Source organism: Emys orbicularis, chromosome 22, assembly GCF_028017835.1.
Source record: "Emys orbicularis isolate rEmyOrb1 chromosome 22, rEmyOrb1.hap1, whole genome shotgun sequence".
Lineage (NCBI taxonomy): Eukaryota > Metazoa > Chordata > Testudines > Emydidae > Emys > Emys orbicularis.
Window position 1 is genome coordinate 1,275,551 of NC_088704.1, and position 24,547 is coordinate 1,300,097.

Here is a 24,547-nt window from a genome sequence, read left to right on the forward strand (position 1 = left end):
AGAGGCCTCTGACACAGGGCTGGGAGCAGTGGGTTAAACAAGAGAGGGTGCTTTCAGTGCACTAGCTACGGAGGAGGAGGAGGAACTGGGGGCGCTGCTTAGCCAAGCCAGGGAAGGAGGGGCACAGAAGCGGGGGGTTCTGTGTGGGGGGGGGAGTGTGGGGGGACAGAATGGCACTTGTGCGTGTGCGTGGGGAAGAAATACTGCTTAGCCAAGCCAGGCCCGCTGACAGCAATTCTGGGCCCCAAGGCAGAATAGCAAATGGACCCCCACACACGCACAAGCCACGCGGATGCGGTCCACCTGACTTTTGGGCGGTGCAGCGTGTGCGATGGCTGGTGCCCAGCGAGCTGCCGGCTGCACTGCTGGGCATGCTCTTCCGGCACGGCCAGGGCTTCCACATGCCTGCCCGGTAGGGCTGCCAACTGTCTAATCGCACAAACCCAAAGACCATTGCCCCACCACCTGCCCCTTCCCTTCCCTGAGACCACGCCCCTGCCCCACCCCTTCTCCGAGGCCCTGCCCCCTGCTCATTCCACCCCCCACCCTTCATCTCTCGCTCTCCCCCACCCTCACTCACTTTCACCAGGCTGGGGCAGGGGGTTGGGGTGCAGGCTCTGGGAGGGAGTTTGGGTGTGGGAGGGGGTGCGGGATGTGGGCTCTGGGAGGGAGTTTGGGTGTGGGCTCTAGACTGGGGCAGGGGGTTGGGGTTCAGGAGGGGGTCAGGAGGTCGGCGCTTACCTTGGGTGGCTCCCGAAAACGACCGGTACACCCTTCTGGCAGCAGCTCCTAGGTGGGGGGCCCAGGGGGTCTTCACGCACTGCTGCCTGCAGGCACTGCCCCTGCAGCTCCCATTGGCTGTGGTTCCCGACCAATGGGAGCTGCGGAGTTGGTGCTCGGGGCGGGGGCAGCATGCAGAGATCCCCCTCCCCAGGGGCCGCAGGGAAGCCAGCTGCTTCTGGGAGTGGCGCGGAGTGAGGGTGGGCAGAAAGCCTGCTTTAGCCTTGCTGTGCTGCCGGCAGCAGCGTCCAGGGACTCCTGGCCCCTTTTAAATCGCCCGGGCCCCTGGGCAATTGTCCCCTTTGGCCCCCACTGTCGGCGGGCTTGCAGGAAGTAGAGGGGATCTCGCCTCCCACTCTCCCTTACTTTAGTCACGAGGGTTTCAGAGAGACACTCCCATCACTCAAGCCTGCTAAGGCCTCTCTTTCGCTCCACTGAGATGGTCATTTCTATGCCCTGCTGTCCCATTCCTCCCCCCACCCATGGGACTGGGTGAGTGCCTGCCCCCCAGGGCCACATGAGGCCCAGAGGCTCCCCCTCTTGCCATCTCCTCCCCCTCAGAGGTGCAGACAAAACCAATCCCAGCACCTTGTCCGAGTGCAGTGAGAGCCCATTTCCTGTGATTCAGAGGCTGCTCTTATCTCAGCATGGAACTGCAGCTCAGCCAAGCTGGGCCAGACTCCCTTTTCCAGGCATCTGGTCCTAACGGCTTGCCTGGGAAGAGGTCAGGGCTCCAGGGACCATTTCACAGGCTGGTTGGAGGAGGGAGCAATCCTGCTGCACTCTTACAGTGGCGTTTGGCAGCTCTGTGCACAGCCTCCCCCACTTCACAAAGAGCTCAGTGCTGTGGGCGGGGACACCGCTGGCCTTTGGACAGATGGCTCCATTGTGAAATGATTGAGGTGGCCGCCGCTGGTCCTTAGTGAGACAAGGGTGGCCTTAAGCAGAAGCAATGCAAGTGACTGCACGGGGTTAGGCACCCCACCCAAACTCTGCAACTCTTGGGCCAGCAGCAGGGAACTGCAGCGCCAGGCCTTCCTGCTGTGGGGAGGAAAGGGAGGAATTTCTGCCCTTCCCTCCAGGCAAATAGCTTGTGGCCCTGCCAAATCAGAAGGGCAGCCTCACATAAACAGAAAGCCCATGTCTCCTCCTATGTATGGATGAAGCTGTGTGGGGCACCTCCATCACATGGGAAATGGGAGCCCTTTGGAGCGACCCGCTAGGCTGAAAGAGAGCGGCCTGGAAGATTTTAAGCTAGGAGGCACAGTGATTTGGGGGTGGGGACTGACGCATGTTTTGTCATGTAGTTTCTCTCCCATCTCCCTCCTGTTCCCCCACAGACTCACCTTCTTGGTTCCATACATGACTTCCATTAATTTCTCCTCTGCATCCTGGAAGCGCTGGTCCAGGAAGGAGCTGGTTTTCCTCACCAGATTCCAGATCATATAGTTGTTCAGGAGGCTGCAATGGAAGAGAGAATAAAAAGATTTTCTGCAAAACATGGAAGTTCCCAACTGTTTTCTGGAGTCGAGTCCCCCCGACCTTTGTCGTTCTGGTCCACAAGGGGGTCAGCCATTTGGTACCTGTGACCGGGTGCTGGGAATCAGCCACTGACCCACCAGCTTTCTGGTCACTGTTTAATCAGTCAGGCCCACTGGCAGGGCCTGATTAAGGAGAGGAGTTCCCCATTACCAGATCAGACTAGGGCAGGGAAGCTAATGAGCTAATTAGCCCATTAACAAGGAGACTGGATAAAAGAGCACAGGAAGGAAGTGCAAGGGGAGGAGAAGCAGAAGAAATAGTGGCTAGCAGGGCCTGACCAAGGGGAGTTCTCTGGAAGGAGACACCAGTTCCCTGCCCCCACTTTTGGAAAAGGGGTTAGAAAGTTGAGATATGGTGTGTAAAGGTGTGGAGACACTGCTGTGTATGGATGGAGGGATTAAAACACTGCAAATAAACTACACAGGGTGTTTCCGAGGAAGAAGGTCTTCACATCTGTACTCAGATGTTTGGCTGCGTGTGTGTTTTCTCTATGTGCCATTCCACCTCTGCGCAGACAGCTGGCACAGCAGACCTCGATTGAACCGCCCAATGACCACAAGAGCCGTTAAGGTACGAAGGTACTTGGTCAGGTTTATTGCTGACGAAGCACGGTCCTAGCTCCCTGGATTAATGTCTACAGTTACACTAGCACATGTATGCCCGTGACAATGGATGCAACTCAGTCAGTGGCAGGACTTCCCACTGTCTCCTAGGCTGGCCAAAGACACTCCCTCTTATACACCAATACAAACAAGTTACGCATTGCCCCTCGGGCGTGGTTAGTTTGATCAAAACATCTCTATCCATCACACTGTCATCCTGACCCTTATCTTTAGGAGGGGTCAGGGTGTTCTCAGGGCTGGCGCAACCCATTAGGCAACCTAGGCGGTCGCCTAGGGCACTACAATTTGGGGGGCGGCGACCGCAGTGGTATTTCAGCGGCGGGACCTTCCGCCGCCTCTGTGGGGGGCGGCATTTCGGGGTGGGACCTTCCGCTGCCTAGGGCGGCAGAAAAGCTGGTGGCGCTCCTGGGTGTTCTCGTTATCTTTGGGGGGTGGGGGTGTTAGTACCATACGTGGTATGGGGTGTTCTAGTATCACCCTTCTGGAATGTGTTTGTGTGAGTGTCCTGTGCCTAGCACTTCTCAGGAATGTGTGTGTTTTTGCAATATCAGCCCTGTTCTTGCCAGATTCTGTGAACTTGCACGCAGACAGAGCCTGACATCTGCTTACAGTCTGACTTTTGCTAACTTTGCTTTATATCGGCAAAGCTTGCCCACTACTTTAGTTCAGGCCTCATACCAGACCTCTCATTCAAGGGCATATGTCTTAGGCTCTCTTTCTACTACAGCAAAAGAAAAGAGGGTGGGAGCACTGGGTGCCCTGGCACAGTATCTGGTGCCCTAAGGGAGGGATTCTGCAATGACTTACAGTGTCCCAAAGCCGGTGGGTGTATGCTGGTGTAGAAGAGAGGAACCCTACATTGCCATTCTCAGCACAGGCCATCAGGCAGAGCTGGGGACCTGAGCTCGGCAGTCTATACAGTAGAAACCTCTTGGTATGCAAGTCTCTATTCCAGAAGCTGGCTTTTCCTGTCCCCCTCCCCCAAACATGGCCTCCTGATGTAAACAGCACTCAGATGCACTGGCAGCACTGTGAACAGCTGCACTTGGACTCCTGGGTTCCAAGGCTAGCTCTGGCCGTCCAACGCCTGGTCTACACTACAAAGTTAGATCAACTCAGCTGTGTGAAAAATCCACATCCAGGAGCGACATAGTTAAGCCGACCCAAACCCTAGTGTAGACAGTGCTAGGTCAACGGAAGAGGTGAATTACTCACGCCAATGGGAGAACCCCTGCTGTCGCTGTAGATAGCATCTACACTGAAGTACTACAGTGGCGTAGCCATGTCACTGTAGCATTTCAAGTGTGGATAAACCCAGCATCCCTGAGGGAGTGGCTAGGGTACGGCAGGAGACTTAATGTCAGCAGGAAATCTTCTCCCGCCAACATAGCTACTGCCGCGCATTGGGGGTGGATTAATTATGTCGATGGGAGAGCTCTTTCCCATAGGCACAGAGCAGCTACAGGGCTGCTTAGAGCGGTGTAGCTGTGCCACTATAAACTCTCTAGTGTAGACATAACCTAAGGCTATAGGAGAGCTTCTCCTGATGACATAGCTTCCGCAGCTTGTGGAGGTGTTTTTTTTATGCCAACAGGAGAAAGCTCCCCCGTCGGTACACAGCCTCTTCACCAGACGCACTGCAGCTGTATTGGTACAGCTGTGCTGCTACGGCGCTGTACATATAGACATACCCCGAGTGGCACCTTGCTCCATAAGCCCCCTCTGATGTGGGAGAGATGTGATTGGTGGAGAGGTTATTCCCATCATTTGCAGAGCATAACAGTGTCACACCCTAAGTGTTTCTTGGTATGTGGACTGGATTCTACAGGAGGTTTCCTATACCTGCATTGCCATTCATAGGTAAGAGCTCTCACCATCTGTCCGTGGCTTGGATGAGGCTGGAGACTTGCTCCAAGTACTCTTTGGCATAGACAACCACTGGCTCGGATTCATTGAGTTCCACCGGGTAGAACAGAGTGGTGAGGAAGGGCATCCAATTGATAGCTGGTGCCAGGTTCTGGAAGAGAGGCAGAGATAAAAAACTACATGTTGCCCACCCAATGAGACACAGCGCACAGGAGGCAGGGCTATGTTACCTGGACAGACCGTTAGCCCAAAGGCCAGTCTGCAGGGCAGCTGCGATCTCTGGCTATATGTGCCCTTTAAATACACCTTCACTCCGAAGGCGTGGATTAAAGCATGTGTTTTACCTTCAGCTTCACTGATGTCTGTCTGAAGCCAGGTGAGTGAGGGAGGAAAGAGCTGGTGTCAGGTCAACAGTGGATGGATCTTATTTTGAGAACATGTCTTGCAGTTAGGGTCAGATGGATTAGGCTGCTCAAGGGTCTTTAGCTATGGTCATAGGACTTCTCCAAGAGGAACCTGAACTGGTAGGCAGTTTCAGTGAGGAGTGGACCATAGCACGTTGCCACTGCATGCAAGATAGATGTTTTATAACTGATTGCTGTTGCTCTAAGTTACTGATGACTTAAATTGGTCCTGTATGTCCAGGCTCAGCCAGCTGCCTGCCCTTTCTATGCAGAGATGCAAGCTATTATCCCTCAAGAGTGAGGAAAACAGTTCACCCTCAATCTAATGGGTTAGTCAGAATTTGCAGTCAGGTTCCCTTGACAACTCCTGCTTCTAGAGGTTGAAGGGGACAGAATTATTTCCTGTCTTGACTGCTCATAAAAAAAAGATGTAATAAATCCAGAATGGTGTAAACGGAGTGCTCAAGGTGACAAGTGGAGTAAACTTATTCCCACTCCTCTAGGAATAACAACAATTGTAATGATGCCCCCAGCTGCACCGTTAGTAGGGATTGAACGTGGGATCTCTTCATTTAAGCAATCTAGCCTCTACAACCTGAGTTAAAGGAGCATCTCTTTTAGCGCAGCAGCAGACTCAAACTTTTAGAGTGGCCCAGCCCCTGGCGGGGACAGAGTCACACTGCGTTAGTGAGGGTTCCAGAGCTCCTACACTCCTCTATAGCACTTTTTGTCTGTTGATCTCAAAACATTTTATAAAGGAAGGTCAGTATTATTATCTCCCTTGTACAGATGATGACGCTGAGGCACAAAGGTCATGCAACAGGTCATTGACCACACTGGGAATAGAACTCAGGTCTCCTGTGTCCTAGTTCTCTGGGCCTCACTGTTTCTCAGAGTAGCTTGTGGCTGCTGGAGGAATCCCAACACCCTCACTTTTATGTACCCAGCTGTTAGTAACAAAAGCTTGAAACCAAATCTCCTATGCCTGCATATTTCTACTCCCCAGCAGATGCTGGCAGAGACAAATAACATCTGCAAGTGGGGATATTGACACTGACCTCTGAGGATGCAAAGCGCTAGATAGCAATCCTACCTAGCTCCCTTGGCGTGGGAGAGGTATGAAACCTGTAGTTTCACTGCTGAAGAGTGCCACACCCAGCTTGGTACACTCACTGTGTTGATACACAGTGACTCATCAGGCTTTCAGGCGAAGGATTTAAGGACCCAGCAGATACCAGCCACCAAGAAGTTAGTCTTGGGATGCCATGGAGATATTGATCCTCCAGCAGCACCCAGTTATCACAGGTGATCCTTGTCACATGTATGTGCAAACAGCTGCCTCTAAATTAAACCAGTGACAGATGGCTGGGTTAACAGCAGAAACAGCACAACTCAAGAGGCTATGTGTAAACAGTGTGCGATACTGGCAACATGTCACCAAGTCACCTGTTGTAGATCAGAGGAAGAATATGCACACAGAGCAAGAGAGTCAAAGATGGAGTCATTTAGCAGCCCAGAATAGCCAGACTGCAGCACATTCCAGCCATGGCTCCTACCCCACCCCCAGCACACTCCAGTACTGGGGGCTGCATAGGGCCAGTCTCCTAGCCCTAGCACCACCAGGGAACCTGCCACTTTGAAGACTTCAAACACAGGGGTGATTTGAGTGGAGTGCTGGTAAGAGGCTACAGGCATAGTCCTCTAGGCAGCAAGCTCAGATGCATTCCCCAAAGAGAGAATTCTACCAGGTGAAGTTTAGGCCTAGAGAAGCAGGAGCCAGGTAACAGCAGGCTCTCCAGAGTCATGGGGGGTTTGATATATTTAGCCAGGCCCTCAGCATGGAGAAGCTTTGAGAGAAAACTCTTGCTGTTGACCCAGTAAAGCAGAGATCAGGGAGTTAGATCTTGATGGGGCAGCAGGGGTTAGGAGCAGCAGGGTGCCGGGCAACAGATCACAGCGCCCTGGCCCAGGATTTCAAACACAGGTGCCTCTGGTTCGGTTCCCAAGTTAAAACTGAGCTTCCAGAACAAGTTGCTTGGTTCCCAGAAGGGTTGTGAATTGAGGCGGCTTTCTTCTTTTTTTTTTTTTTTTTTTTTAAACTTTCCCAGCCTTGGGCATGAGCCGGGCCAGTGAGAATGTTTGCTGAGAGCAGGGTCCCTGAAAAGTCTCAGATCCAGGGTTATGGGCGACACCAGAGCACTGCTAGGCATGGGAAGGCAAGGGGGTGGTGGGCCGAGCAGTCACATTTGCTTCTGGATATAGACAGGTTCACATGAACATGATCTACACGTTGGTTTCTGAACCATTACAGAACAGAAGCTGCTAGTGTGGTTCCCAGCTTGCACGGTGCATGTTCTACAGTGTTTCTTGCCCCAGCACAGCAGAAACACTTTGGTATTGTCAAAGCTTATCCCATTGCCAGTGGCAGGCTACCAGCATCAAGGTCTTAATGTAGCCCCTCCCCCATTCCCCAGCTGAGCCTTTCCACCTCTACTACTGCCAAGGACCAGCCTCTGCCTCTCACCCAGGGCATGTGTGCCGCTACTGCCTTTACCTTGAGCTCTCCGGCTGTCACTTTGTGGTAAATCACTTCCTCATCCCTGCGCTTCTCCTGAGGGATGGTGATGTTGGCTAGCGCCGTCTCAAAGTCCAAGATCTGCTGCATCTGCTGCCGGGTGGCCTCCTCATCTGCCCCTCCCAGGAGCATGCCCAGCTGCACCATGTAATTCAGGTACCCAGTAAGTACCTAGATGCCAGGGAGAAGAAGATAAGGTGATTGGCCCTGCTGTTAGTTGCTGCTCCTGGCTGGGAATGAGAAATGAGGGAAAGGCCTGAATTCACTCCCCAGGGCTCAGCCTGAAACCAGTCACCTGTAGCAGCCCTGCTAGGACAGGGACAACAGGCCAGCTCGGTAATGAGCAATGGAGAGACTCTCTGCCTTGCCTATGTTTAATCTATTATTCACACCAGGCTGGAAATAAACCCTCCCTGCATAACTCCTCTCCCATCCCCCAGCTCCAGCTCCCGCTGAGAGGGCAAGTTTCTGCCTCCTCCATAATGCATAGCTGATAGAACCCTGTCTGTTTTCCCTCATCCACATCTACGCACTCTCTTGTCCTGTCTGCAGGAGACAGCTTAGCATGGCAGAAGAATAGCTCTCTCCAGGCCCATAGTCAGAGGAGACCATCCTCCCTCGCCATCTCCAGGAGCCTGAGCACATCATAAATTAGAGACGCTCAGAGAGGCAGAATCTACTCTTCCTGCAGCTCTACAGGAAGCTGGTCTGTGTGCACAAAGCTAATGCCTCCCAGATGTCTGCTTTATAGGCAATGGCAGGTTTAATCACAGGAATGCACCACTCACCCAAGGGGACTTGTCCTTGGCCAAAATCACTACCAGGCACATTCGGAGGCATACTGCTAGCTTGTTTTCCTCTCCCTTTTCATTTAAGATCCACTAGTTCATGAGGATGGAGCATGGAGGTAGAGCAGCAGCCACAGTTAGGGAAGTTATGTGGCTGAGCAGTGAGGTTGCCAGCCTGGGGTGTAGTGAGCTGTTAGAATCCCATCTCCTCTAAAATGCCAGCATTGTGTCTCATCTTGCACCTGGAGCTGGGCACCCTCCACCCATGGGGAAGGACGGGTCACTGAGGTGGTTCCTGGGCTGAGAGTGAAGGTGAATAATACGCACAAGGTCTTTCTGGTGCCCAAACAGATGGATCTTGCAGGGAATAGGCATTAAGTAGCCCTTAATTGCTAAACTGAGCCCATGCTGCAAGGAAGAACATGAGAGGAGATGGACGCATACCTTCTCATTCTCCGTTTTGTTCAGGTAGTAATCTCTGGAAGGTAACCCGAGTCCTGACTGGTCTACCTGAAGAATAAATGGAGCAGGAGTGAACACGGTGCACAGCACGGAGAAAGATAAGAGCGTGGCTATGGTACAAGCAAAGCCCCTGTAGCCAAGTGACTTGGCTCTCACTACAGGGGGGCACTGCTGAGTTGTTACCCCAGTGAAACAAGACCATGCAAAGTGAGGAAAGGACCCAACTCGTCTTTCAGTTGAACATTGCCAGGACTATCTGTCAGGAATGAGGCTGTTGCACTCACCTGGATGACGTTGCTGTTGGAGTTCTTGGAGTCAGCGTTCACGTAGACAGAAAAGAAGGGTGAGGTGTGGTAGTATGCCATGACCTCCTGCAGGGTCTTGTTAAAGTTATCTTTGTCCCAGGGGCCCGTGATATTCCAGCCACCGAGCTGGGAAAAGAGAACCGCACACAGATGGATGAGATAGGGCCCTAGACGTGCAAAGGAGGGGTCTTGTTTCCTGTTAAGGAGATAGCGCAAGGGACTGGTTGCACCACCTAGAGCTGAGCAAAGGAGGCAAACTCATGGGAGCATGGATCAAACACGGACTATCAACTGGATTTTTAGTGGCCAGGTTGCTGCTTTCTGCCTTGAGGAGTCTGTATCCTGACTCCTCTCCTGCTCCTGACTTCCTATGCAAAGCAGCAGGTCTTGACAAATGAATGAAGGTCCAGTCTACATTTCTCCAAAGAAGGGACATGCTGGGGCAGTGTTTAAAGTGCTGTGGTCACAGACATGCGAAAACAATTCTGAATAGCCAGCCGGTTGCTGAGGGGTGCACGATGTCAGTAATGCCTGGGGACCCCTCCCTCTGATTAGCTGCTTCCCCCCTTGCCCGCCTCCCGAGGAAGAGCAGCCAATCACAGCGGATGCAGGAACCAGGTCAAGCTCTTCCCTGCTCCCACAACAGCTGACATTGTTCTCATGGACAAGGATGCGGGAGGAAAAAGAGCCCACTGCACCCAGCCTGGGAAGGGGCAGAGGGGGTGAAGAGCTCCTGGAGCTGCTGGGGGAGCTCAGGTGAGGCTGTGGGGGACAACTGATGTAGAGGCAGAACTGATGGTGAGTCTGGAGGAGGCAGAATGGCTGTGGGGGCTGCAGAGCACAGGGTTGATTTTGGGCAAGGAGACAGGCGGATATTGATGATTGACCCCGTGGGTTTTTCAGACCACTTTAAGCACGGCAATCAGGTAGCCAGGGTCCAAAATTTTTCTTGACTCTCAGTAGTTATACAGGGTGTATAAGCACTCTGTGTTGGTCGTATTCTGGTCCCACTGGAATCAATGGTAGACCTCCCTTTCACTTTAATAACAGAGATAGAACAGTGCTGCTGCGTTTGAAAATCCACACTTGGGCATAGATGGTCTCAGAATCATATTATCTATTGAATTTAGAAGCCAACATTGTCACGTGGAAGGCTAATAAAGAAGCTGGATGTTGCTTTAATGTAGGTCCTACAGAAAAGTAACATTCTGGGCATTTTTTACTGCCTCCTGCTTGCTCCACCACATGAGTTTGTCTCAGAGCAATGCTGACCTCACTGAGGTTTCAGATACTAACATTTAACTAGAAGAGAGTTTGCTAGATCAAACCAGTGGGAGAACCTTTTTCAAGCTTCCAAAGAGGGTTTTACAAAGCATATAAAGTACTGGCAAGTACCCTTTGAGCTAGTGGAAGGGAAGTTTGGGAGGTTAAGGTGCACTGATTGGAAACTGGCAGTAATCTTTTGGTATTTGGTTAAATACAGAGTAACTTGGCATTTGTTTGATGGGCTGCCTTAGAGCCTTAGGCCATTTACTGGGCTACAGCAACATGGAATTTGGTCTTCACTGCATGTTCCCCATCCAGCAACGGAAGCTTCATGGAAAGACCAGATCTCACCCAATTTCAGCTGCACAGCTGGCTTCTGGAGGCACTGAAAGCAAGAGTGGAAGAACTACCACACAGTGAGTATTGGACCCCATACACGTGCACAAGGTTTAGAGCTTTATTTGTACCCATTGCCTGTAGGATGTGCTGGTAGCAGGAAGAACTAGGTAACTAGGCAGGCAAGACCAGCCCTTTCTTTCTAATTAGTATGTTTCTCAAATGAAAGACACCCTCTCCCCTGCCCTGTCAGCTCTATGGATCGATGCCACCCATAGACCACTCAGTACAGCATCCACTTTGGTTTTGCCAGGAAGAGTCCATGTCCTAGATGGATACATGTCCTGTTGGACAGTGTCCTGAGGAGGAAGGTGGGGATGAGTCTCCTCCTTCAGACCCATTGCAGACTTGAACACTGAAGATACTGGGTGAGATTTTCAAAGGCACAAATGGCAGCTAGGTGTCTAACTCCCATGGCCAGTCAATGGGGGCTAGGCACCTAAGTGCCTTTGACAATCTCCCTCACCATTTGCACCCTTGCATGGCTCAGCCTACCTGCTGTAACATCCGCCAAAGCCATGGAAGATGCCAACACCCTGAACTGAGGTTACTCTAGGGTAGCCCTTTAGGAGGTGACCTCCCTGGGGGTGGAATGGCCCACACAGGGCATCTGGACACTAGGAGTAGTCCATGCCCATGATACAGAGAGGTAAGACAGACATTCCCATTCCAGGCCATTTACCCTGCACTGCACAATTATTAGAGATGCAAACCGGCTATCTTGGGGTTTACATCCAGAATGGGACTAAACGTGGAGATTCTGGCAGAGGGAGTGTCCAGGAGCCGCTGTGGGAACCTGCAGCCATGCCAGTCCCAGCCATCAGTGCTGTGGGAACTGGTGTATGAATGGTGGAACCCCCAGCCTCTTCAGGCACTTTGAGTGGAAAGGGATTACCTTCTCAATCAGCTCCATCAGTGGTTTGGCCTTCAGTTCCTCGATCTTGGTCTCATTCATGCAGGACTGGTAATAGCGCTGGGCCTTGCGCTCGGCCTCGCTGGACATGTTTGATGTGGTATTTTCTGTAAGACAAGCCGGGCATGGTGCTAGGAAGACTCCATCTGAGCCAGAGGGATGCTGACGATTCCATGTCATAGAATCATAGAATATCAGGGTTGGAAGAAACCTCAGGAGGTCATCTAGTCCAACCCCCTGCTCAAAGCAGGACCAATCCCCAGACAGATTTTTGCCCCAGACCCCTAAATGGCCCCTTCAAGGATTGAACCCACAACCCTGGGTTTAGCAGGCCAATGCTCAAACCACTGAGCTATCCCTCCCCCCAAGCATTGCTGTTTAGGAGGGACAGACTGTACTTTGTAAGAAAAGCAGTGCTTAACTAGTAATGAAAGAGGAGCCGGGGCTCAAGCAATTTTTTTAAATTCATAAGTGATGCAGCAAGCCCAGAGGCGCCGGGGCTCTGAACTGCCAGGCCCAGAGGCGCCGGGGCTCTGAACTGCCAGGCCCAGAGGTTAGGGTTGCCAACTTTCTAATCACACAAAGCCAAACACCCCTGCCTCACCCCTTCTCTGAGGCCCTGCCTCCGCTCGCTCCATCCCCCCGCCGTCACTCGCTCTCCCCCACCCTCACTCACTTTCACTGGGATGGGGGAGGGGGTTGCGGTGCAGGGTGGGGGTGAGGACTCCAGCTGGGGGTGTGGAATCTGGGGTGGGGTAGGGGATGAAGGGTTTGGGGTGCAGGAGGGGGCTCCGGGCTGGGGCAGGGAGTTGGGGTGTGGGAGGGGGGTGAGGACTCTGGCTGGGGGTGGGGGGGCTCTGGGATAGGGCTGGTGATGAGGGGCTTGGGGTGCAGAAGGGGGCTGGGGCAGGGATGCGGGAGAGGGTGCAGGTGGCACTTACCGTAGCTCCCAGGAAGCGGCCACCAGGTCCCTGCAGCCTCTACGTGCATGTGCAGCCAGGGAGGCTCTGTATGCTGCCCTCGGGCCCGCATGCGCCGCCCCTGCAGTTACCATTGGTCACAGTTCCCAGCCAATGGGAGCTGCGGACCTGGCACTGGGGCGGGGGCAGCACGTGGAGCCTCCCTGGGCGCTCATGTGTCTAGGGGCCGTAAGGACCTGGCAGCCACTTCTGGAAGCCGCACAGAGCTAGGGCAGGCAGGCTCTCGGTTTCCCAAAGGTCATCTTTGATTTGGAGTCCCCAGTCTTCCACCTCGTCCAACTTCAGAGACTGATCCTTGGGAAAACAATCCCCCATTGCTCCCACAAGCCTTGCCTACACTGAGTGTTTCTTTGAAGTCCTCCCGCTCCCTTGCTCTAGCCCCAGTGGGAAACCCCCACTGCCTTATAGTGATCATTCTGGGGGGAAACACTACAGGGGGTAGATACTAAGGACTGCCAGCCAAAGTAACAGAGCTCCTCTGCAGCCAGCAGTCCTATATACTGTCCCCAGCAGTCCCTCCTGCTGAGAGTGACAGGGACTGGAGCAGCCAGATTAAACAGCAGAGGTTATTCTAATAACCCAGGATGAGAGGAAAACTGCTTCCATAAGCCTGTTCTCATCTCGGTTTCTAGGCAGCTAGTTACACGCACAGCTGAAGCCCATACGCTGCTGGGTGCCATTGTTTCCCTAATGGAACTCTGCGTCCAGAGAAGAGGAAGAGGTGGGGCAGCGAAGACAGTGCTGGCCAGACAATAGGGCAGATGTAACCAAGTCAGGGAGTCCCCATCATTCAGTGGCTGGGCTTGGCACACATGCATCCCACATGCAACCCCAGCAGTACTTCAAGTGACTCCCTGGTTTGTAGACAGCAGTCTGCTAGGTGAGCCTTCCCTGCAAACACCAGTAGTATCTGGGCTAAGGCCTGTATCAGCTGGAAAGTGCTTTTTGCATAACAGAGAGTGAGCAAGATGCTGCTTGTTTAGAAATGTTTGCAACACACACATCCTTGGTAAAGGGAGAAGGAAGAAATCGTTTAGAAGACCCTTCTGGATGGTAATCTGCTGGCTCCTACACAAGGGAGGGCAGAAGGACACCTGACTCTGAAGTCACCACTTGTGTACTGGAGATGCCCAGTGTTCAAATCTCTTAAAAGGCCCTCCCACTGGACACCCATAGAAAAGGCAATGTAGAAGGCAGTATCTTACACAGAAAGACCACCGATTACCTCTACGCTGGGCCCTAGCTCCAAATCTATCTAAACACGGCACTGCAGACTGTTCTGGCATGATCCACCATGAGCTACGCAGCTGTACTGAAGATGAGCTCAAGTGTGACGTCCCCCTGAGAACTCCCATCGGCATCAGAGGGAAGAGCAGGTGAACTGTGATGGAAACCCGCTTGACTGGAGACAGTGGGAGGAGTGCACTCTGAGCAATGGGGAGTCACCTTGGAAGGGTTCTCAGGCTCCAGGGGTGATGAAGTGCCAGCAGAAGCTAGAGGGGCAGGGCAGGGAGAGGCCTGGCAGCAGCTGGACTGATGGAGTGGGCTCCACCTGGAGCAAAGCCAGGTTGTGGAACATGAGATGTGGCTGACCTGGCTTCAGTGCTTTGAACTGCTGCATGTGCATGTGGGGGTGAAGGGGTTGGGCTCCATTCCTGGAGCCTGGCTGGGGCTGCCTCATTTTTAGACTCTGTTCATGAACAAAGGCCTTGACATGTTGCGATTCAAAGGCGTCACCATGGGAAGTTGCGGAGCCCAGGAGATTTCTATTGGAGCTCAATTTCCTGCTGCAGCGGAGTCCTGTCTTCAGAGATAATCCTGTACTTGGCCACCAAGGCTTCAGAGGCCATAGAGGCAGCTCCTCATGTCACCCCACCTCAACCCCACTGGCTGATGACAGCTGGATGCAGGCAGGGCCTGCCTACCCTCCGTACTGTGACTGAGTGGAACATGATGACTCCATCTGTGGTTTGGGAGTGGGGTATTCAGACTCTGTTCCTGAGCCAGGGCTCTGAACTCAGTCTGCCCTCCTTCCTCCCCATCTGTGCACAAGAGCATGCTAGAATGCACTGCATGACATGAAAGCCGCTCCCACTAGTGCTCTCCCCGGCGGAAGAGCGCATGGGAAAGTGGATTTCCCTGGCCGACGTTCACCCTGCTACTCAGCACAGCAGGCAATGGGGTGAATCGTGGATGTGCTGATGTGCGTTAAGCAATAGCTGCATCAGGGCCTTCTTACACTTAACACAAGCCTGGCCCTCGCTGACGAAGGCTTTTGTCAGCTGCAGCTGGAAAGACGGGAGGCATGTAGCAGGTCTACAGAGGTGTGGGATAGAGGTAGTTATCAAACCTGTGATAGTGACAGAGCTCTCCCTGAGGGCTAGGAAGGAAGTCAGGAAGCTAGTAGCCAAACATTTGCACATCTGTGTGCTAGAAAAACCAAACACAACCCACTTGTATGAGCTGGAAAAAGTCAGATCTGGGAAAGGCTCTCAGAGCCCAGGGAACAAAGCGCTCCCATTGCCATGGGAACCGCTCCCCAGAACCAGGCCCACGCCAGCTCCTTTGCCTGGGAAATGGCAATTGAGGGAGCAAAAGCTCCACGAGGGAGCTCTTAGTTGTGTAGTTTCATCTGCTGCTGGAGATGCCACCAGGGCATTCAAAGTTCAGCAATTCCAACCTGCCAAAATGGGGTGCTAATTTGTGTCTTTGGCTGCCTGGTCCCGTCTCCCCACACTGCAGAGCCAGGGCTCTCCCTTTGGAGAAGACGGACAAGGAAAGCAAAACAAAAGGCCTTTCCCAGAAGCCCTTGATAGTTCTGCAGATGGGTTGGCTCCCGTTGTTGAACTGACTGTAAGTGCGCTGTGTTCCTGGGGCTAGGTTTCTTGTTAGCTCTCATTTATTTGCATAATAAGATCCACAAGTCTGCAAGCAGTTCCTTGAAAGACAGATAATAAACTCTCCCTCAGGCCAGAGCAAGATAATTAGGACAGGCCTTAAAAAGGAAGCCATAAAAGTGTAGCTCTGTTCTGAGCAGCCATCCACTAGTCAAAGGGACATGCACACACACACACACTTTCTTTGAGATTTAGGCCCTACAGTCTGGGCAGCTTTATAACCAATTGGAATCCACCAGGGAACATCCTTTGAATAACCCAACCTCTCAACTATGAAAGATTTTTAAATTAAATGGACAAAGAACTAGAACACTATAGGGAACAATTTTGCATTGGTCTTTCTGGACTGGATGAATAGCATGGCCCAATAGATGTTTTCTGTTTCTAGGTTCTACAATCTGTTAAGGTTCCCTCCCCTAGAACTCCATCACTCTGTCAACCTAAATCCTACATCTGGGGGGAGGAGGGGGGACCCACAGGCAAGACCTACTGAATGCAGGATTGCAGCCTGCAAAGCAGTGATGCTGTCCACTATGATGTTTACATCCTTTTCAAACAACAGAACATGAGCTCCTACTCACTGCAATGCTGTGGCAAAAAGCACTAATGGAATCCTTGGATGTATCGACAATGCAGTGCATCAGAGCTGGGAGGTAATTTTACCTCTCTATACAGCATTGGTGAGACCAATAATTGAATGCTGCATCCAGTTCTAGTGTCTACGTTTTAAAAAGAATATTGAAAAATTGGGAGAGGATATAGAGCAGAACTACAAAAATGATTAGAAAGTTGGATACAATGCCTTACAGGGAGAGATGGAAAGAGCTCCATCTGTTTAGCTTATCAAAAAGAAGTGACTTGGTGTTTTCTTCTTGTGAAGCTGTTCATACCAGCAACTAAAGGGCTTTTTAATCTAGCGGAGAAAGGCAGAACAAGAACAAATGACTGTAAATTAAATCCAGATGTATTCAAATAAGAAATAAGGCACACACATTTAACAAGAAGGGTGATTAACCACTAGATCCAACTCCCAAGGGGAGTGGTGGATTCTCCAATTTAAATCTGCAAATCAAGACTGGATCCATTCTGGGAGATGCTTTAGTCAAACACAAATTATTGGGATCATTACAGGGGCAACTGAGTGGAATTCTCTGGCCTGAAATCTATGAAAATAACTCCACTGGCCATAGTGCAGGCAGCCCACAAGAAAGGCTGATGTAACACAGAGTCCGTTTAGCTTCAATTCCCTTTAGAAATTGCCTCACACCCACCCTTCCTATAGTAGGACAGACAATCAGCAATGAGAACAGTTAGGGGTGGGGGAGAAAAATGTATCAAAAAGGATATGAACAACGGAGAATGTAAATGATTTAAATGCCCCCCATCCCTCCTTTCAGGCGAAGGGAAGATTTTATGTGTTGTAAGTAAGTGAAGCATTCAGTTTAAGAACTAATCTAGAAAATAAAGATAGTGAGAACAAGGAGGCTGTAGAGCAATACAAATAATAAATAAAAATAATTAACAACTATAATAACAGTCTCCTCACCCCTGTAAGACTATGTTTGCTTGCAATATATGATTCAGTCACTAGATGGCTCTGTGTGATGCAAAATGTTCCAAACAGGGAGCCAAAGGCCCTGGTAAATAACAGAGATCAATCTGGAACCCAGGCTGGGTAGAAGCTTGATTATGTAAATGTATTTAATAAATGCATCCCATCTAAGATAAATTGTGGCTACATTCTATATATTCTTAGGGCTCTATCCAGCAGAGAAGAACTCACATACAGCCTGTAACAGTCATGGAATGAGTGGGCTTGTATGTATGGATACAACAAAAATAAAATCAAATAGAATAAAATTCTGTGGACTACTGGAACTTTGTGGGAGTGGGGTAACCATATGCTCGTACCTTCCCTCTTTAGGAAGGAGTTGCCTTCTGCAACCTAGCTAAACTTTGAGGTGCTCTTTTGAGCTCTGGAGCACATGCCCCCTGTAGGCAACAAACATGGCCAGTGGCCTCAGCTGGGATACATTTCTTAGTGGCTAATCCCAGTTACGGAAGACTGACAAATAGGTTCCCAAGCTAGCTCTGACTTCCTGCTGCCTGTTCTGAATTGGTTTCATTGCTACCTAAAATTTACTCTCAAGCCACCCCGATGGTCCCAGACATAACAGTTTGTGATTTGGGGGCATTTCTTGCCAAGACCGCAGAAGCTATGGACACCGTGTAGGTCTAGGGCAGCAATGGGAGTCTTGTCTCCAGCACATGTGTTTGTTATTAGCACTGCCGGTTTCACTTAACATTAGCAGGTCAGATTTCTCTGATGGCCGCAACTGCCCTGAAATGTTATAACGAATGTTTTGCTCTGTGGTGTAACTGAAGATTAGAGATCTGCAGTGATTACACAAACCCCAGATGGGGGCAACTGGAACCTGCCTGCAGGTTTTTACTATCCCAGGTCCCTTTAAATTAAAAAACCAATCCCATAAAGAACTGCTCTGCTTGATGCTATATCCCTTTTCAGTCCACTTGGTATGTGGCATATCCACTGTGACCCTGACACTAAGTGCAAAATGTACCCTGCAGTCTACAATGGATCAGAGACTAGAGCAGGGGTAGGCAACCTATGGCACGGGTGCCGAAGGCGGCACACGAGCTGATTTTCAGTGGCACTCACACTGCCTGGATCCTGGCCACCGGTCCGGGGGGCTCTGCATTTTAATTTAATTTTAAATGAAGCTTCTTAAACATTTTTAAAACCTTATTTACTTTACATACAACAATAGTTTAGTTATATATTATAGACTTATAGAAAGAGACCTTTTAAAAACCTTAAAATGTATTACTGGCACGCGAAACCTTAAATTAGAGTGAATAAATGAAGACTCGGCACACCACTTCTGAAAGGTTGCCGACCCCTGGACTAGAGGAACACAGCTCTGCGGCACACCCCTCCGAAGCAAGAACTTCCTCACTATCCTCCTACAGATAATTATCCTCAGAACCAGCCCGGTTCTTTGAGTCAATAGCACTGATAAGGTCCTATTTGTTTGCTCAAAGTCTGCACAAACACTGTCCTGAGGGCTGTAGGTGTACAGATGCAATTTCCCCACTTCTCCTTTCACATGCTGAGAGCACGCAGCAATCAGCATGGATCGATGAAGCCCATGGGAGCCATCAGCACCCAGCTGCAGGTAGCTCTCTCTTGTCTGGTTGAAAGTCACTTCCCTGTTTTTCCTTGGAGCCCTACTCTTAGCACAACCCCTTGGCTCAGAAAGATGCACCTGGCAGGGAGGAGTTGCTCAGATTAGAAATCAACAACAAAGTTGTGAGCAGTCACAAAGGCTTGGCTTTCTCTGCTGGTGGGACCTTTGATCCAGCCCAGGTTCATGCCAGGTAGAGCCACACTATGTGGATACATGCCACCAACAGCCAGCACTCCATATCCCCTACCCCCCCAGCCCCAATAGGGCCTTGCTGCAAATGTAACCTCATGATTGGTTAGACATTAGGAAAAACTTCTTAACTGTCAGGGTGGTTAAGCACTGGAATAAATTGCCTAGGGAGGTTGTGGAATCTCCATCATTGGAGATTTTTAAGAGCAGGTTAGACAAACACCTGTCAGGGATGCTCTAGATAATACTTAGTCCTGCCATGAAGCAGGGGACTGGACTAGATGACCTCTCAAGGTCCCTTTCAGTCCTACGATTCTGTGATGGGAGCCTAGAATGGGAGCCACTCTTTGGAACAGATGCCAGCTTGCTGCCACCAGGGGGCAACAGAGAGCTGAATCTCTTCTCTCCTCAAGCCAATTGTACTGCCTCAGCAGGGACATGTGTTTCTTGCATACAATCACTGCGGTTTGCAGTCATTAACCCAGTGGTTCTCAACCAGGGGTATGCGTATCCCTGGGGTACATGAACTCATCTAGATATTTGCCTAGTTTTACAACAGGATACATAAAAAGCACTAGGGAAGTCAGGAAAAACTAAAATGTCATACAGATAATGACTTGTTTATATCACTCTATGTACTATACACTGAAATATAGGTACAATATTTATATTCCAAGTGATTTATTTGATAATTATATGGTAAAAATGAGAAAGTCAGCAATTTTTCAGTAATAGTGGCTGTGACACTTTTGTATTTTATGTCTGATTTTGTAAGCAAGTATTTTTTAAGTGAGGTGAAACTTAGGGTATGCAAGAGAAATCAGACTCCTGAAGGGGGTACAATAGTCTGGAAAGGTTAAGAGCCACTGCATTAACCCACCCATTAATTCACGGGGCTGGCTAGCCTAAGCTTGTGCAACTCACCGCTGAGATTTTGTGCTAGTTTAGTCGCTCATTATAACATTCCCTGTCCCTATCTAACCTTCCTCTCTGCATTTCCCTTAGGAATTCCCCATCTCCCTCTCACTGCAAGTTATCCCCATCTTTGGGCAAGAAGATTTCATCATAGAAAGAGGGGGATGCTGCAAAGCCCATTCTGCTCCAGAATCAGAGGAATGAGGGCTCCAGGGAAGCATGAGTTACCCTTTCCTCTCTGGGGAAGCTTGCAAGGAGTTTTAGAGCAGGAGGAGAGAGCATTTGAGCAAGACCACTTCTGGGTTTGCTGCTGCAAGTGATAAAAGTTTCTCTACTATAACGTGGACCTTGTGACCAGGTCTGCAGGATCCATGCTAGGCTGGATGTCCCAGGAGGAAGGCAGAGTTATCATTCTCAGTCTGCTGAGACATCTAAAAGGGGCCCTTTCCCTAGCCATAAACCTGGCAGCAATTCTCCAGGCCACCTCCATGGACTGGCGGAGCCAGTGAGGCTGTTGCAAAAGGGGCTGTAGGACAGGCGTAAGTCCCAACTAAGCACAGGAGAACCCCTACTCCTGACACAGACAGCTCCATCTCTGCAGGAGATGTGCTGGGGCAAGCCAAAGGGAAGTGCAGGTGGCCAGAGAAAAGAGACGGCCAGGGTGGATTTGTGCCCTGTAGTTCTATGATCCTACAAAGAAAGCTGCATGGGGTATTGAAATAGTGGCACAAGTTGGGGCAGCCCCAGGGCCACATGACCTGCCCCCAAATCCTGTATAGGGGAGACACAAGCAGCCTCCCCTTTGAACCTGCACCAGCACAAGCAACAGCCATCGTGAGCACTAGGCGTTAGCCTGAAGAGACTCTAGTTTTATATGCAGGGAGTTCAATCCAAGGTACTTGACTAGCCTGTGCTGGGAGCAGGTTCTGTCTCAGGCCTGGTCTACACTAGGCGTTTATGTCGAATTTAGCGCCGTTACATCGAATTAACCCTGCACCCGTCCACACCACGAGGCTATTTAGTTCGACATAGAGGCCTCTTAAATTCGACTTCTGTACTCCTCCCCAACGAGGGGAGTAGCGCTAAATTCGACATGGCCATATCGAATTAGGCTTGGTGTGGATGGAAATCGACGCTAATAGCTCCGGGAGCTATCCCACAGTGCACCACTCTGTTGACGCTCTGGACAGCAGTCCGAGCTCGGATGCTCTGACCAGCCACACAGGAAAAGCCCCGGGAAAATTTGAATTCCTTTTCCTGTCTGGGCAGTTTGAATCTCATTTCCTGTTTGGACATCGTGGCGGGCTCAGCAGCACTGGCAACGATGCAGAGCTCTCCAGCAGAGATGGCCGTGCAATCCCAGAATAGAAAGAGGGCCCCAACATGGACTGATCGGGAAGTCTTGGATCTCATCGCTGTGTGGGGCGATGAGTCCGTGCTTTCCGAGCTGCGCTCCAAAAGACGGAACGCAAAGATCTATGAGAAGATCTCTAAAGCCATGGCAGAGAGAGGATACAGCCGGGATGCAACGCAGTGCCGCGTGAAAATCAAGGAGCTGAGACAAGGCTACCAGAAGACCAAAGAGGCAAACGGACGATCCGGATCCCAGCCCCACACATCCCGTTTCTACGAGGCACTGCATTCCATTCTAGGTGCGGCCGCCACCACTACCCCACCACTGACCGTGGACTCTGAGGATGGGATATTGTCCACGGCCGCTTCCTCGGACATGTTAGCGGACGGGGAAGATGAGGAAGGAGATGAGGAGGACGAGGCAGTCGACAACGCTTACCAAGCTGATTTCCCCGACAGCCAGGAGCTCTTCATCACCCTTACAGAGATCCCCTACCAACCCTCCCCAGCATGTAACCCGGACACAGATTCAGGGGAAGGATCAAGCAGTAAGTGCTTTAAACATCTAAACATTTATTTTTAACAAAACTGGAATATTAAGAATAAGTACAATGTGTGCTTCATGATTTCTTTACCCTGGGTGCTTAAGTATTCAGTTCCAACTATTTAAAAAAAATCTAACAGTGTCCGGTTGTGCATGATTCTGCTGCCCAAGCTACTCCACTCTTTAGTCCCTGCCACTGCAGCTATATGAAAATCCGGTCTATATGTCCGGGGATAGAGCAATAATCCTCCACGGACATCTCGACGAAGCTCTCCTGCAGGTAATGGGAAAGCCTGTTCATCAGGTTCCTGGGGAGAGCGGCCTTACTGGGTCCTCCGAAGTAGGAGACGTTCCCGCGCCAGGAGACAAGCAAGTACTCCGGGATCATTGCCTTGCACAGCATGGCGGCATAGGGCCCTGGTCTTTGCAGGCTTTCCCGAAGCATCCTTTCCTTCTCGCTGTCCGAGATCCTCATGATAGTTATGTCGCTCATGATGACCTGCTTTGAATTAGGTAGGGGACTGTTAGTATTGGGACTGCTTGCAAGTTCCTTTACAGAACTGTAACCGCTGGTTTACAGCCACGCGGTGGAGGCGGGAGAGGGGCAGCATACAGGGATCTTTCCCTGGGACATCCGCGAGGGGGTGGGACAGGGCCAGAGTTCATGCTTGGCCGATTGCTGGCAGCAGAGACTGGCATTGCTTTCAATGTGAAAGGAGGCCAGTGGTACTACTAAAGTTTTAAGCAGCCACAAGTCTACGGCTTACCATGTTTGCCTGCTACAGAGATTACGGTGTCCTGCCACGCTTCCCAGATCGGCAGTGCAAAACCCCAGGCACTGAAGGCGAGGTCCGAAAATTCAACCTTGTCCTGAGTGCGCATGTGATAGGTGCGGTGCATGGTCTTGTTCACAGAGAAAGACTATGTTCTTTGCTCACAACTACATTTATGTTTCGGAGGAATTCACTACCTTTTTCTCATTCCCACAGCCACATCTGCGACTGTCTCCCAACCCAGCCTGGCATCACACTCCCAGAGGCTAGCGCACATTAGGCGGAGGAAGAAGAAGACGCGAGAGGACATGTTCTCAGAACTAATGGGCTGCTCCCGAGCCCAGGCAGCACAGCAGAACCATTGGAGGGAGAATTTGTCCCAAATGCACCGGACACACATGGAACGTGAGGAGAGGTGGCGGCAGGAAGACCAGCAGGCGACTCAAACGCTGCTTGGACTTCTGAGGGAGCAAACGGACACGCTCCGGCGCCTTGTTGATGTTCTGCAGGAACGGAGGCAGGAGGACAGAGCCCCGCTGCAGTCTATCAGTAACCGCACTCCCCCGCCACCAAGTCCCATACCCCCCTCGCCCAAAGTCCAAAGAGTCCGTGAAAACTCTCACTCCACCCCTGCAGACTGCTCAAGCACCAGAAGGCTGTCATTCCCCAAAATTTGAAAAGTCCTTTCCTGCCCGCCTCACCCAAGCCCCCGTCCAAGTTTCACCCCCCAGTTTCATGTGTGGTTGTTAATAAAAAATACGTTTCTGTTCATTACTGTTTCAGTCATGTTCTTTTGAGGGAGAGTCTGTTTGAAGGGGGGGAAGGGGCTTGGTAATTGGACAGGACAGTCACCTTTAGTAGGGTACAGTGGCGGGGGCAGGTCCAGCAGCAGGGCACATACACAGTGCAGTGACTAGTTACCCTGGTCAGTCTGGGAGGTGGTTTTCATGTTCTGTGCGTGGGGGGGGGGGGGGGGTTGCACTGTGACTTTGTTGCGGGGGAGGGCAGTTACAAATCTTATGCAGCGGTCCTTGTCCTGGATCACAGAGCCACGCAGCAGGGGATCTGTAACCCTCCTCCCCCTGCCATAAAGTCACATAGCCCCCACATACACGCAGTCCCGCTCAGGAGGGCTGGCAGGCTCCGTTGAAACAACCAGTCCGCCACTGCGAATCCTGTCATTCCTGGAGTTTAGAAGGATCATTTGCATCAGTACACTACACCCGCTCCCCACCAGAGTCTGCGTCCCAGGTTTCAAACATTCCCGCGAAAACAGTAATAAAGACAACAGTGTTCATTAACAAAATAAAACTGATTTTATTATTTTGGAAGGGGGTGGAGGGGGTCTGCAACTGGAGAGGATAGTCAACATTAACTGGGTAAAGAAACGGTCGCAGGTTCAGCTTCTCTGTACAGAAACTTAAAAGTCACTGGTTACCCTGCTCACTGTGGAACCTAGCTTTCAAAGCCTCCCGGATGCACAGCGCGTCCCGCTGGGCTCTTCTAATCGCCCGGCTGTCTGGCTGTGCGTAATCAGATGCCAGGCTATTTGCCTCAACCTCCCACCCCGCCATAAAGGTCTCCCCCTTGCTCTCACAGAGATTGTGGAGCACACAGCAAGCTGCTATAACAATGGGGATATTGGTTTCGCTGAGATCACAGCGAGTCAGTAAGCGTCTCCATCTCCCCTTGAGATGGCCAAAAGCACACTCCTCCACCATTCTGCACTTGCTCAGCCGGTAGTTGAACAGTTCTTTTTCAGTGTCC

General features: G+C 51.1%; 1 protein-coding gene across 1 annotated transcript in view; it reads right to left on the reverse strand.

Annotated features, from left to right (window-relative positions):
* The window catches only part of ECE1 (endothelin converting enzyme 1), a 145,495-nt gene that overhangs the window by 21,399 nt on the left and 99,549 nt on the right, over nucleotides 1-24,547 (reverse strand). Inside the window, 6 exon segments of the mRNA XM_065421253.1 lie at nucleotides 2,127-2,241; nucleotides 4,820-4,962; nucleotides 7,770-7,961; nucleotides 9,023-9,088; nucleotides 9,325-9,471; nucleotides 11,903-12,027. Of these exon segments, the coding sequence (XP_065277325.1) occupies nucleotides 2,127-2,241; nucleotides 4,820-4,962; nucleotides 7,770-7,961; nucleotides 9,023-9,088; nucleotides 9,325-9,471; nucleotides 11,903-12,027 (788 nt within the window).